Source organism: Talpa europaea (assembly GCF_964194135.1).
Source record: "Talpa europaea genome assembly, chromosome: 2".
NCBI classification, from domain to species: Eukaryota; Metazoa; Chordata; class Mammalia; order Eulipotyphla; family Talpidae; genus Talpa; species Talpa europaea.
The window spans coordinates 93,997,360-94,011,107 of NC_140068.1; the positions used below are offsets into that span (position 1 = coordinate 93,997,360).

The following is a 13,748-nucleotide window of genomic DNA, read 5'->3' on the forward strand; positions in this document are numbered from 1 at the left end:
GGAAAGTGACTCAAGCAAGGTCACACCTCTAGAAAGTGGTAGAGATGGACTCAGCACTGCAGTTAAAGTCAGTGCTGGCGGCTGCTGTAGTCACAATCATCCTGAAGTGACACACAGCCCGGTGGCTCCTGGGGGCCCATCTTCAGGACCTTCAGACCTTTATTGAACAAATATTCACCGAACATATCATGTGCCAGGCCCTGTTCTAGGCACAGGGATATAGCTAGGAACAAGATAGACCCAAAACTCTGTCTTCATGGTGTTTCTATTGTAGTAGAGGAGACAGAAAACACACACACACACACACACACATACACACATATACCGTATGTGGGAAAATATTTAATAACATAAAGGGAAAACTATTATTTTATATAAGGTAGTCAAGAAAAACTTTTCTGAGATGGTAGTATTTGAGCAGAGCTCCAAAGAAGCAAGAGAGCAAGTATTGAGACTCTTGGGTAAAGGGAATTCTAGATGTAGGAGTCAGCATGTGCAAAGGCCCTGAGGTGGAACCCACAATGCATTTATAGGACAAGCCAATGTCTTTGTAGTACAAACACACCCAAGCACATACCCTTTGTGTCCCTCCCATTCTGGAGGTCTGGAGTGTTGTTATCTAATGCAGTCAAACTTAGTCATCAGTGTCAGATAGACTGCAACCCCAGACCCTGAAGAATCACAATGGTTATGAAAATACAGATACCCAGGCCAGTTCCCAGGAGTTCCATTTGAGGAGCGCCAGGCTGGGCTGCAGGAACCTGTGTTTAGTGATTTTAATAGTTTACTACCATGTGCATTTCTAACCAGTATCAAGGTGATTCTGATACTGCTGGTCCAGGGACCACACTTTGAGTCGCCAGTGAGTAGCGTGAGTGAATCCATATTGTTAGGTGGTTAGAGAACAGCTTCATCTGGGGACTGGAGGGGTATTTGTCCCCGTCTGCAGGTTAGACTTGTGGAGGAGATTCATGGCCAGAGCCCCCCTGTAGAAGCTCAGTAATTGGCCTGGCATCTTCAAAAGGTTATTATTATTATTTTTTAAGATTTATTTATTTATACAAGCACTGGGCACAGTCAGAAGCGCGGGAGGGTGAGAGAATTCACCAGAGCCAGAGCGGGGAGCAGAGCAGGCAGAAGGACCGAAGTACACTGCTGAGGGGAGCAGCGGGCGGCAGGAGAGGTCTGCATGCCATGTGGGACCCTCGCCCGGCGGCCGGGGATCGAACCGGTGCTGCAGAGACTGCGGGCAGCTTCGCAGCCCAGCGCCCCAACTGCTGCGCCACCAGGGGAGGCCCCCAAGAGGTTATTTTTTAAGAGTGCCTCAAAGGATCTAATGCTCATCAGTCAAGGTTGGAGCCCCTGCCACAGTCCATTCCTGGGAAAGTGGGCTTTGGCCATCCAGGTGCCTTACACCTTAACCACAGTGGGTAGGCGACTCCAAGGCCCAGCTCAGCACTCACAGGCCCTCCCATTATTTGGGCTAATGGCTCATAAGCTTTGTCAAGCAGAGGCCCTACCTGGCCCACCCAGTGAGTCAACAGAGATGGATGAATCTGCACCTGTGGGGTAGGCGGGGGAGGGAGGGTGGGAGGGGAACTCCCTAAATCCTGGAGTGGAGTTTCTTCCACAGGTAAAATGTTTCCTACTCCAATCTCCCTCATTTAATTGGTTCAGTCTGCTCAGCTTTCACTTGCCACTGGGATCCTAAATTGTTATAATGAGCTGCCAGGTAGCTGCCTATCTTGGCAAAGCTGATCCTAAAGCCACCAGGGAGCGTGGGCCAAGAGGCCTCTGACCAGTTACCTTCAGAGAAAGGATGGTGTTGTGTCTAAGAGGCTAGAGATTGAGAGGTGCCAGAGGAATGAGATGGGACAAGTTAAGGTGTAAGGTAAGCACAGACCAAAGGGGATTATAGTTACCAGGACTTGTAGTTAGTAACTTGTAACTAGTAACTAGTAGGACTTGTAACTAGTAGGATTACTAGTTACCCCACTTGCAAATGTGGGACTTGTCAACATTGGCAGAGTGTGTCAGGAAGCCCCCTTGCCCCCCAAGACCCCATGCCAGGGCCCGGGGTCTAGAAGCTGGTGCTAACTCAGGGGAAACGCTCAGGCGTGAGGCCCTGTGCTTCCCAGTGCCCAGGGGATGTTATTTGGCACTGAGGTCAGTGGTTCAGGGTCTAGAGAAAGCAAACCCTGTTCCATCTCGTTCGCATCCCCGCTGTGTCCTTGGGCTCAGTGCATCCCCTCTTTCAGCCTCAGTTTCCTTGGCTATAAAATGGGGCTAAGCATAGTACTTGTGAGGGTTGCTATGGGCGCTGTGTGCAGCTGTGCACAAAACTGGCACATGGCTAGTGCCCCATAGCTGTCCGCAAGCCGGCTGCCTCTGCTGTGCTCCCCGCTGACCAAGCTCCCTTTTGTTTTCAAGGTCACGCTGCTTTCCTTTGCTGTGGAGTCGGAGTGCACATTTCTTGACTACATCAAAGGAGGGTGAGAAGAGATGCAGCCAGATTCTTAAGTCTCAGGAGAGGGCCCCAGACCTCCATGTGAACAGCACCGGCCCCACGCTGGCGTCTCTGAGGCCCTGGCCAAAGCCATCCTGGCCTCTGAGCAGAAACCCAGTGTCTGAACTCAGACAAGTCACCCAGAGCCCTGATGCCCCTGGCTCTGAGGGGCCCCTGAACACAGAGACTGCCTGTGTCATGTCAGATGCCCCTGCAGAGATGGGGCTGGGAGGTGGCAGCTGCACCAAGACAAAAAAGAACAAAGGGCCTGGGGAAGTGGGAAGAGCCCTGGACTAGAGTCAGGAGGCCCAGGCTCTGGCCCCTCTTTGCTATGAACTTGCTGGGTTGCTCTGGGCAGATTACCCTCCCTCCCTGGGCATCAGTGTCCTCCTTCCTACACAAAGGGGTTGGCACTAGGTGAGTTGAGTTGTAAGTTTCCTCCCAGCTCTGAGCTTCTGCTGCTTCTGGGTGGGATGGTGGGGAGGGGAACAGTGATTCACCTGTTCAGGGTCATTGGGGATCCGTAAGGGGCCAGAGAGACTGGGGCATGAGCCAGGGGATGGTCCTAGGGCCAGCAGGTGGTCAACACTAGTTGTCAAACACTAGTTTGAAACAGAAAGAACAAGAGGGGTCAGTCCAGGCCCAGGTAGGCCTGGCAGTCTGGAGGCTCCAGCCAGGAGCTCATAGAAAGAAGCCTGACTCCAAGGCGAGGTCCTAGGACGCCCAGCATATGCTCTGCCAGCACAGGTGCCAGGTCAGGGCATGGGCAGCCGAGAGTCCACAGGTGCAGGCAGGTGAGTAACTACACCTGTCTGGAAAGGAGACAGGTAGGGGCAGCTGCCAAAGACTCATCCTAGCCAAGTAACTTGGCTGCTGGGTTCTCTGGGGCAGAGGGAAACGTCAGGTCCTGGGAAGCCGCATTCACTCTCCCGTGACTCCCCTCCCTGCCGCCTTGAACCTGCAGTCTCTCCTTCTATCAGCTGAGTACACACCTTCCCTCCAGTCACCCAGAGGCCTCCCTGCCCCTCTGAGCCATTCCAGACCCCCCCTACCCTCCCCTCCCCCCACAAATGGCTCCTTCTCCAACACACCCATTTATCTCCTCATTTGCATGGTGCCCTCAACTTAGAGAACACAGCTAGAGTGAGGATGTTTCTTCACTTTACACAACTTGTAGGGGCCACAGCCTGGTCACGGCAGGGCTCCATTGTTGCCATGTGCTGCATTTCTCCCCTAGTAGTGAATAGACCTAGCCCTGCCCTCTTTACCACTAGGGGTGTTGTGTTGACTCAGGTGGAGCCTGAGGAGTTAAAGGGCTGGGTGCTGTGAGGTCCTGTGGTGCCAGGAGCACTGGGCAGGTTGGACACCAGAGCCAGCCCTCCCCATGCCTCTCTGGGAACTCTGGGGAGAACCTGAGTGAGAGAACTGTCTCCAGGGAGAGAGCAAGCTGGCCTGCCCTGCGTGTCCAGGCAGGCAGTGGATGGCGGCATTTGTCTAGGGAAGATCTCCCCCACTCCACCCACCTGGACCAGGAGGAGGGGTGTGGGCACTTCTGCACTTACATCAGAGGAGGAGCTAGTTGCTCAGCAGCCTGCCTTCTGCCCTGCTTTGCCCTTAGGCAGGAGAGGAGCGTCTGCAGGGACTAATTTTCCCACAAAAGCACCTCTTTCCAGGCCCTTCCTTCCCTGAGTTCTTTCAGAACCCAGAGCAAGAGAAGAGTGGTTATAGAGTAAGGCCTGCCTCTCCTCACCAGATATTTGGAAGCCCTGATAACGTCCCTTAGCTGTAATCCTGTAGGCCAGAACCACCCTCCCAAGGCTGTCCCCACCTCTTCAGCCTCCACCACCCCTAGCAGAGTTCTTACCTTCCATATGTCTCCTTTCCTCTAACAAAGATGCAGTCTCTATATTTCACACTGAGAGATGACAACAAAAAACAGATGATCAGAGTAGATGAACTGCTATAACAAAAATCCCTCCACCTCAAGGTGTAATATGAATGAAGGGTTTTCACATGCAGGGTAGTCGGGTGGAAGATATTCCATGCAGTCAGTGAGAGACCCAGGTTCTTGCCACGTTGTGGCTCCCTTTCCCTCTCTTGTGGAGTCCACTGGATGCTCTGCCCTCAGGCAGCAGATGAGGGGGAGAGAGTGTTGGGAGGATTTCTCTGGCTTGGATCTCCTGCTACCCGTGTCCTTGACCATTGTGAGTCAGGGTGGGATTCTGGAAGGGAGGTGGAGACTACATGGGCAGCAGCTAAACTGTGATAAGTGGAGAGAGGGCTGTAGTTTCTGATAGAGACCATCTGTTGAATGCCAATGAGATGAGCCCTGCCTCATTTTATATCGTAACTAGCCCCAACTTGGAATCACCAGAATGGTTTCCTCACATTTCATCCGAGAACCCTTCCTCAGAATCCCTGGATGAGGACAAGGAATGTCTGCTAAGGAAGCAGATTCTAGGGGCCCATCTCAAACCAAGTGAATTGGCATCCCTGGGAATGGGTCCTGGGATCTTCTTTTTAACTAAGCTCTGCCGGCGACGCTAGCTCACTGCAATGTGAGAACCACAAGACTAGACCTTACCAGGGCCTTGTGTCTTGTAGCTTTGTTCTGTCAGCAGCTAGCACATTGAGAGATGAGGGTCTAGAACAGTCAAATCTTTAGACAGTTTCACCCTGAACCTGAATCCTCAAAACCTAATTTTTTGTTAGGGAAAAATACAAGCTGAAGTGGAGAGGTGGTAAAATGAACCCCCAAGTACCCTTTACCCAGATTCCATAGTTACCAACTCATGACCAGTCTTGTTCCATGCACTCTCCCCTTCATCCAGGTATTGTGAAGCAAATCCCAGACATAGTTCATCACCCAAATACTTCAGGGTGTATCTCTAAACTATAAGGACTCTCTTTGTAATCACCCTACCATAATTACACTCCTAAATCAAACAATTTCTTAATACCAAATATCTAGTCACTGTTCAAATTTCGCCAGTTGTCTTAAATTTTTTTTAATTAGCTTTTCAAATCAGAAATCCAGGCAAAGAGCTATATATTGCAATTGATTCATTGGTCTCTTCATTCTCTTTTCATTGGTTGATTCCTCCAAGCACCTGAAGAGTTTGCTGAAGCAAATTCCTGCACACGCCCCCCAACCCAGGGATTCTGATTCAGTAGAATCAGAGACTCCTGAGACTCCTCACAAGTGCCCACAGGATCCCAGGCTGCTGTTCCTTAGGCCTCTCTTCCTGCTGCTCCTACAATTTCCTGCAGCCTGGGTACTACTGGCTTTGTCCCCATGGTGTCATTTCCCATGTTCCTCAGTCCCCTGTATTTACCCATAAACAACTGGTAGGTAGCTCTAGAAGCTCAACGGAATTCAAGTGCAATGTTCTTGGCAAGACACACCTATAAGGTGGTATTTTGTTCTTCCCTCAGGAGATGCATGATGTCTATTTGTCTTCTTTGTCAAATTAATTTTAACCCCAAATCTGACTCCAAATTTGAGCCAGAAATGCAGTGAGACCCTACATCACTGGCCTCAGGTGTGCCCAGGGGCAGGGTTGGGGAGGAAATAAGTAATTATAACCACGTGCCCACAGAGTACAAGATCATCTTCAAAGACCTTTCATGCTGCTTAACTCTTTTGATGCTCACAACAGTACTGGGGGGAGGGTGAGGCTGGCACTACTCCCCCAGTTTTCTAGCACTGGAAAGAGATGAATGACTTTCCCAAGGCCAGAAACCTGGCAAGCAGCAAGGCTGGGGTGGAAGCCAGGTTTCTCAGCCCCCTCCTGACCTGTGAGCCTCCCCACTGGCCTGCCTCTGTCCAGGTAACTCTCCTGCCCTTCTCCCTCTGCTAGGACCCAGATCAACTTCACAGTGGCCATCGACTTCACCGCCTCCAATGGTGAGTGGGGGGATGGGCAGGGAACGGCATGGGGGAAGAGAGGGCATCTTAGAGCTGCGGCTCTCTCTCCTCTCCTCACTGGAGATGAGCCTCTGAGCCTCTGGAGGACCAAAGATACCATCCAAGTGGCGAAGGTATCACCAGATTGGACCAAGATCACTAAGAGCTGTGGACTCTGGGCCTACATACCGTTAGCACAGCCTTGCCCTTGAGGACACCCTGTCTCCGTGAGGAGCCCTGGAGCAGAGACGTTTCTTCACAGGATCAAACCCCAGTCCTCTGTGTCTATCCCACTGTCTGGAGGGGAAAGCTAGAGTCACACTGAGCTCTGTGGTCCTGGGTGAGGGCAGGCACGCAGCCCTGGGCTTGGGCCTCGGCGTTGCTGGGGCTGCCTCGGCTTACTTCCCTCTGACCTTCTCTAGTTTGGGGCTGTGACCAGGTCACTAGGAGCAATCCCAACAGTGAAGTTAATGCTGTTAGAAACATCACCATCTTCCTTGGATTCTAAAGCTCCCTTTGCGGTGCTCGGTGCTCATTACTGTGTCAGGCAGAAGATGCCCGGGTCTCGCACTCTGGTGGTGGTGGTTGGGGGTGTGTGTGTGTGTGTGTCAGAAACCCCTGCCAGGACTGCAGTCCCAGCTTCCTAGAGTGGTAGGGTGGCAGAGTTGGGAGGGGCCTTGGTGATAATGTCAATGACGAGAGTTGTAATAACAACACCTATGTAATCCTCACAGCAATCTTACAACTGGGGACAATTAAAACCCCTTCTACAGATGAGGAAGCTGAGGCTGAGAGGTTAAAGAACTTATCCAAAGTCATACAATTAATAGGAGGTAGAGACAGGATTGGTGTCTTGGAAGTCTATGCTGTACTGCCTCTCATTAGTCAACAAATATGCAAAATATGGATGACTTTAGTGGAGATAAGAGCTGTGGGGAAAATTCAAGCCAGGAGAAAGGATAGGAGCTTGGGAGGGGCTGTGACGTTCAATTCGCTCCTCAGGAAAGGCCACACAGAAGGTGACCCTTGAGTCACTGGAAGAGGTGAAGGAGTAGACCATGTGATATCTGGGAACAGTGCCCAGAGCAGGGGAACAGCCATTTTTGAGGGCGCTAGAGACGGGGATGACCTGTGAGCCTCCCTGAGACAGGGACTGAGTGAGTGACATGGAGGATGGTAGGAGACGGGCATGTGGAGTCTCGTAAGGACTTTGGGTTTAATGGCAGGTGAATACGAGAACTTTGAGCAGAGAAGAGCTGTGATCAGCTGCCTGAGGTCTGACAGGTTCCCCCTGGCTGGTGTGCCGGGGATGGACTGCAGGCTGCAGATAGAAGCAGGGAGATGACTTAGGAGGCAGCTGCCATCCCACAAGCTAGAGGATGGTGGCGTTGTGGGGGACGGGAGCAACAGGTGGGGTTCTGGATATATTTCGAAGGCGCCACAACCAGGGTTTGCTAAAGGAATGAATATGGGATAAGTGAAAGTGTCAAGGGGAAGTAGATAAAAGGGAGGCCTTTGGACACCCCTTTCTGCACTCTGAGTTTGGAGCGATTTGGAGTCCAGCAAATGTTTCCATGTCCTGTGTCACAGGGAACCCCTCGCAGTCCACGTCCCTGCACTACATGAGCCCCTACCAGCTGAACGCCTACGCGCTGGCGCTGACCGCCGTCGGGGAGATCATCCAGCACTACGACAGTGACAAGATGTTCCCTGCCCTTGGCTTTGGGGCCAAGCTGCCCCCTGATGGCAGGGTGTCCCACGAGTTCCCGCTGGTAGGAGGTCCCCGGAGAAAGGGCAGAGGGTTGATCAGACTGGGATGGGGGCATCTCCTGTCCTCACCACCTGGGGACTCAAGTTGCAGTCTTTTCGGGGGAGAGGTAAGCTGCCTGCTATGTGCAGTGGGGCTTGTATCAGGGCCTCCAGAAACCCACTCCCCACTTTGCTCATAAGCACCTCCCCCACTGCCCTGTCTGCAGTCACCCATAGCAGGTTCTGGCCTCCTTAGCCCGACAAGACCAGGTGGAGGTAAAGTGGAGCCAAGGCTGAACTATGCCCCAAAATCCCAAAGAGGGGATGAAGGGGTATGGATTGGGCAAGTCCAGTAAATCCAGGGACTCCCTGAGTTGGTGCTGTGACGGAGGCCCCATGGAAATGATGCCTCTCCCTCCCTTCCCACTCCACTGCTCACAGCAAACATTCCTCACGTGTCCCTGGAGTGCCAGGCACTGTGCTGGGCACAGGACACAGGAGGATGGTTTAGTCGCTGGCTCTTCTAGAGCTGCTCAGACCCTGTAGTCAGTTTAGGGTGTGCTGGTTTGCCCAAGGAGCCCCCAGGGAAGTGGCCAGGCTCTGCTGGGGGGCTCTGAGCTGATAGAGAGGGCGGGGCAAGAAGCAGGCATGGACTCTGCTGGTTGAGAGCTTGTGCAGCCCTTTCTGCGGGGCCCTGGGGACACCCTCTCCTCCTCCCCACACCCCACCAGAGAAGAGTCTAGAAGATCCCAGGCCTACTGGCCACCTGCACCCTGGCTCTGCCTCCAGAGACCATCAGCTGCCCATCTTCCCACCCCTCCTTCCTTCCTGGGCTCAGCCTCTCCATCCTCTGTGACCCCAGAATGGCAACCAGGAGAACCCCTCGTGCTGTGGCATCGATGGCATCCTGGAGGCCTACCACCACAGCCTGCGCACCGTACAGCTCTACGGCCCCACCAACTTCGCCCCTGTGGTCACCCATGTGGCCAGGTAAGTGCTCCCATCCCTGGACCCCCGTCCCGACAGCTCACAAGGTCGGTCTTGCTGCATCTGTCACTTCAGGAAGGTGGGAGGGAGTATATCTCCCCACTGACTTGGCTTTCAGGGAGCCCTGGCCCTGGGGTGACCCCTCCACCTAAGAGCTGTCCCTATAAAGTGTTAAGTGTTCTCGTGGGGAAGGGGCTGACTTGCCCAGAGTCCTGCCGCACGTGCCCCGGCCTCCCCCAGGAACGCGGCCACCGTGCAGGACGGCTCCCAGTACTCCGTGCTGCTCATCATCACCGACGGGGTCATCTCGGACATGGCGCAGACCAAGGAGGCGATTGTCAACGTGAGCTGCGGGTTGGGGCTGAGGGACAGGGAACTGGAGAGGAATTGTGGGCCTGGGACAGAGGTGGGAGGCCAGTCAGAGGAGGGACAGGAACACAGCAGATTCCAGGGGGGTGCCCTCTTGCTCTTTAGGGAGACGGGCATAGCTTGGGCGTGTTCTCCCTCCCGTCCTTTGGGACCACCACCCTATTCCTGGCTTCTCCTGCTGAGTCAGGAGGAAGAGACCAGCTGTGGGTGTGGGGTGGGGGCCGGGTGTCTGGCTGGTGAAAGAGCCAGCGGGTGAGCTCCAAACCCACCTCTGAGTCACCCTGGTGGACACTCTCTCCAGTTGTCCGGAACTCCCTCATTAGCCCATCTCTAGCACAGCTGCCGCAGCCTCCCGTCTGGCCTGACCCGGTAGAGGATGGGGGCAGACCCAGAGTTGGGGATGTCCAGGGACAGGGCCCCTCTGACTGGGTGGTCTTCCCTATAAAAGAGTCGCACAGGATAGAGGCCTGGGGGCAGAAAAGGGGTGGGGGTGCCTTGCAGAAATAAACTGGTGATCCAGCTCCCTTTCAGCCTTTCTCCCTTTCCACCCCTCTTCTGTTCTGGTGCTCCACCTGCGTTTCTTTGGTCTGCATCCTGGCTGCCCTAGCTCCCTCTCTTCCCCGCTTTCCTGTGTCTCCATGCCTTCATGGCTCTCTCCCCCACATCTTCCCTGTCCTCCCCGGCTTCCTACCTTCTTTTGACCACCCTTTCTGTCCCTACACATGCTCTCCCCTTTCTTTTCTTTCTTTTTTTTTTTTTAAAGATTTATTTATTTATCTATACATACAAGCACTGGGTACAGTCAGAAGCGCGGGAGGGTGAGAGAATTCACCAGAGCCAGAGCGGGGGGCAGAGCAGGCAGAAGGACCGAAGCACACTGCTGAGGGGAGCAGCGGGCGGCAGGAGAGGTCTGCGCGCCATGTGGGACCCTCCTCCGGTGGCCGGGGAGCAGCCGGGGATCGAACCGGCGCCGCAGAGGCTACGGGCAGCTTCACAACCCAGTGCTCAACCACTGCGCCACTGGGGAGGCCCTCTCCCCTTTCTTTTAACTGGTCCCCCAGCTGAATTCAGTTTCTCCCCCTGCTCCCCATGCTGCCTCCAGGCTGCCAAACTCCCCATGTCCATCATCATCATCGGCGTGGGCCAGGCAGAGTTCGATGGTGAGTCTCCATCACCCTAGATGTTTCCCTAGAGGCTTCAGCCCCTGGAATGAATCTTCCCAATGAGTGAGAGCTGACGCCTGGGCATGTGTGACGTCTGGGTGAGCAGGCAGGGCGTGAGGGTGTGTTTGTTTGCACAGGGATGGGTGTGTCAGGGTGTGCACCCCATGCCCATCCCAAGGCTGTGGGGAGGAGGCCCCAAGTCACTCTTCCTTTCTTCTCCAACTCCATGAGCTAGGAGGGTGGGGATGCTGCGCAGACTCACCTGGTTGGGCTCCTCCTGTTACATGGTCTCAGTTTCCTGATCTCTAGCATGGGGGTTAGGCAGGTGGTCTCTGCCTTGAATTGGCCAAGGATTGAAGGCCAAGTCTACTCTCCTGCCAGCCCAAATGTCCAACACCAATTCCCCCTCCCCCATGCCTCTCCTCCCCCCATAGCCATGGTGGAACTGGATGGTGATGACGTGCGGATCTCCTCCCGGGGCAAGCTGGCTGAGCGGGACATTGTCCAGGTGAAGCCCAGACCTGCCTGCCCCACGGAAAATGCAAGAACCTCTCTCTAGCTAGCCCTGCCTTATACCTCCTGTGGGGGTTTCTCTGGGAAAGGGTCCTGGAAGGGGGATACTGGGAGCACTAAAGTGGCTGGCCACCATAGAAGGGAATAAGAGTCAGTCTTACGGTCACATTTCTCTCTGTGCTGAGCCCCTAACTCACCGCTAACATGTTACTTGTTCCTTCACCAGAATGCTCTACCTGCCCTCTTGTGCCCCCAGGCTGCCATGGCCTCCTGCAGAACACAGGCCTGCTTACACGCACCTCCCGTTGCTTCTGCCTGGTCACTTTCCCAGTGACATGGCAGACCCCTAGAAGGTGGAGGCCGTGTCTTGAGCCTTGCCACAATCCTCTCCAAGAGGACGCCACAGGTTCAAGAGGACACCCAGTTCATTGAGTGTCTTAACACCTCCATGTAGGATGCAGGTTTAGTGAGAAGATGGATCTTTGTCCTCAGGGAATCCCTCAGAGTGCTCACCCCTCACTGAATCTCCTGCAGACCGAGTCCCTTGTGCTTAGGAGATTCAAAATGAAAAACTGACAGTCTCCCTGACATTTAACCCCCTGAGCTGAAAAAAATTAAAGTAGATTAAGGACCATTCCCCGCATGGCACTCCATTCCATACCAGAGATAAGGGAGTAGAAGCCAGAGCCAGGGAATCTGGGAGGCAGGACCCATGTGGGCAAAGTCCTGGAGGTGGGATTAGGCCTGAGGCAATGGGGGGGGGGGGTAGAGGAACTCCCCTGGGAGGAAACCAGAGGGACCTGACTTCAGGTGTTGGCCCTGGAGAGCAAAGAGGAACAGTAGGGCCAAAGAGACAGAGACAAAGGGCTCTGCCAGAGAGGTGGGTGGAGACCCCAGGGTCTGTTTTCCAGAAGTCAGGGATTCATTCCTTATTTCCTGAGTGCCCGCGAGGTGCCTCTGGTTGGTGCCAAGACTTCTGAGGTTCAGGGCTCTTGCTCAGTGGTGTGTCCTGGCACGGAGGAGTAGGCCCTGGAGAGGTGTGGGCTAGTGAAGGAAGTGACTACCATACTGGCCTTCAGGGAGCTCACCATGAGGGAAAAAGTTGAGTGAAGTGGGTGGAGCTGAGGGTGAAACAGGACCCCAGGTCTGGAGTTTCTGGTGGGGGGCTGGGGCCTGACGCTGCCTTTCCTGCTGGCCAGTTCGTGCCCTTTAGGGACTACGTGGACCGCACCGGCAACCACGTGCTGAGCATGGCGCGCCTGGCCCGCGATGTGCTGGCGGAGATCCCTGATCAGCTGGTCTCCTACATGAAGGCTCAGGGCATCCGCCCCCGACCTCCGCCAACAGCCCCCGGGAGCTCGCCCCCCCAGTCCCCTGAACGCACACCCCCTGCATCCCCGCTGCACACGCACATCTGAGCCAGCAGGTGGCTGGGCCCTGGGGAGGCCTGGAGAATGGTAGGCAGGATACCCAGGCTTCCCCCACAACAGTCGGGAGCCCAGCCTTTGGGACATCTGTGTGCCTGGGAGCCCAGGCAGGGGGCGGGGCTTATGGAGTCTCCTCCCCAATTTTCTGGCCTCACTTCCTTTCAAATCCAGGCTGGGGGATCTGGGTAGGTGGTGGGAATGGGGTTCTGGACCCCAGCTTTTCTTTGCCTGTCACTGGGTTCTAGCCCGGCTAGGAAAGTTTTAACAATCAAGATGGTTGGGGTCCCCTCAGCCTACCGGGGCAGTCCCTTCTGCTCTCCTGTAGCCCTGAAGCCTGGACTGGCCTCCCTCCTCCCAGTCCCTTTCTCCTAGCAGCTTCCTATGGTGTCTACTCCTGTACCTGGTATGCTCCTGCCCAGTATCTCCCCTGTGCCCTGTATCCAGTGAGCCCCATGAGGGGTTTGTACATGAAGTATGGGACCCCGCCCAGGCATGGTCCTGTGGGACAAGAGCCCACAGAATAATTTCAGGTGGTGAGCCACAAGGGGCATCTGGGATGTGAACTGCAGGCCATGGATGGGCCAGTAATGGAGACTTTTCAGGCACAGAGTCCCTTATGATGCCTCTCAAGCCCGTGAGGGGGTGCTGGTTCAGACACTCAGAGCCACAGGTCTCTGTGTGAGCCCACAGGCACCTCCACACTTGACTCTGGTTGCAGGCATCCCACTGCCCCCCAGAGGCTACCCAGAGTCTTTGGTGCCCACACCTCTGCTGCCCATCTGGGGGTCTGGGCACAGAGTATCCCAGCTCCGGCACTCCCATGTGCTCCTCTACCCACGGGGACAGGAGACAGGAGTTCTAGGTTCAGGCCCTGCCTCCACCCCTGCCTGCCGTGGGAACCCCCTGGCCCTCAGTTTCCACATCTGTAAGGCAAGAGAGTTGATGAGATGGGCCCCGCTTTTCCCCTGGCTCTGATGTCCTGAGGGTCCATGCATTCCAAGCCCAGCTTCCCCTTCCCACTCTCGGCCAGGGCAACCCCTCCCCCAGGCCGTCTTGGCTTTCGGGTCATCCTGTTGCCCCAAATATACCCTAACCCTTTAGTCCTGGGTTCTGGAATCTGAGCCCAA

The 13,748-nt window shown here is 54.7% G+C and overlaps 1 protein-coding gene across 3 annotated transcripts in view; it reads left to right on the forward strand.

Moving 5' to 3' along the window:
- The window catches only part of CPNE5 (copine 5), a gene marked incomplete at both ends in the record, with an annotated part of 95,262 nt that extends 82,650 nt beyond the window's left edge, over nucleotides 1-12,612 (forward strand). For all 3 annotated transcript variants that reach the window (XM_084257573.1, XM_084257574.1, XM_084257575.1), the window contains 8 exons: nucleotides 2,431-2,492; nucleotides 6,367-6,413; nucleotides 8,004-8,185; nucleotides 9,025-9,152; nucleotides 9,390-9,492; nucleotides 10,621-10,678; nucleotides 11,116-11,189; nucleotides 12,394-12,612. In XM_084257573.1, coding sequence (XP_084113699.1) covers nucleotides 2,431-2,492; nucleotides 6,367-6,413; nucleotides 8,004-8,185; nucleotides 9,025-9,152; nucleotides 9,390-9,492; nucleotides 10,621-10,678; nucleotides 11,116-11,189; nucleotides 12,394-12,612 — 873 coding nt within the window. The remainder of the gene's footprint in view (nucleotides 1-2,430; nucleotides 2,493-6,366; nucleotides 6,414-8,003; nucleotides 8,186-9,024; nucleotides 9,153-9,389; nucleotides 9,493-10,620; nucleotides 10,679-11,115; nucleotides 11,190-12,393) is intronic.
- Between the last annotated feature and the right edge of the window lie 1,136 nt (nucleotides 12,613-13,748).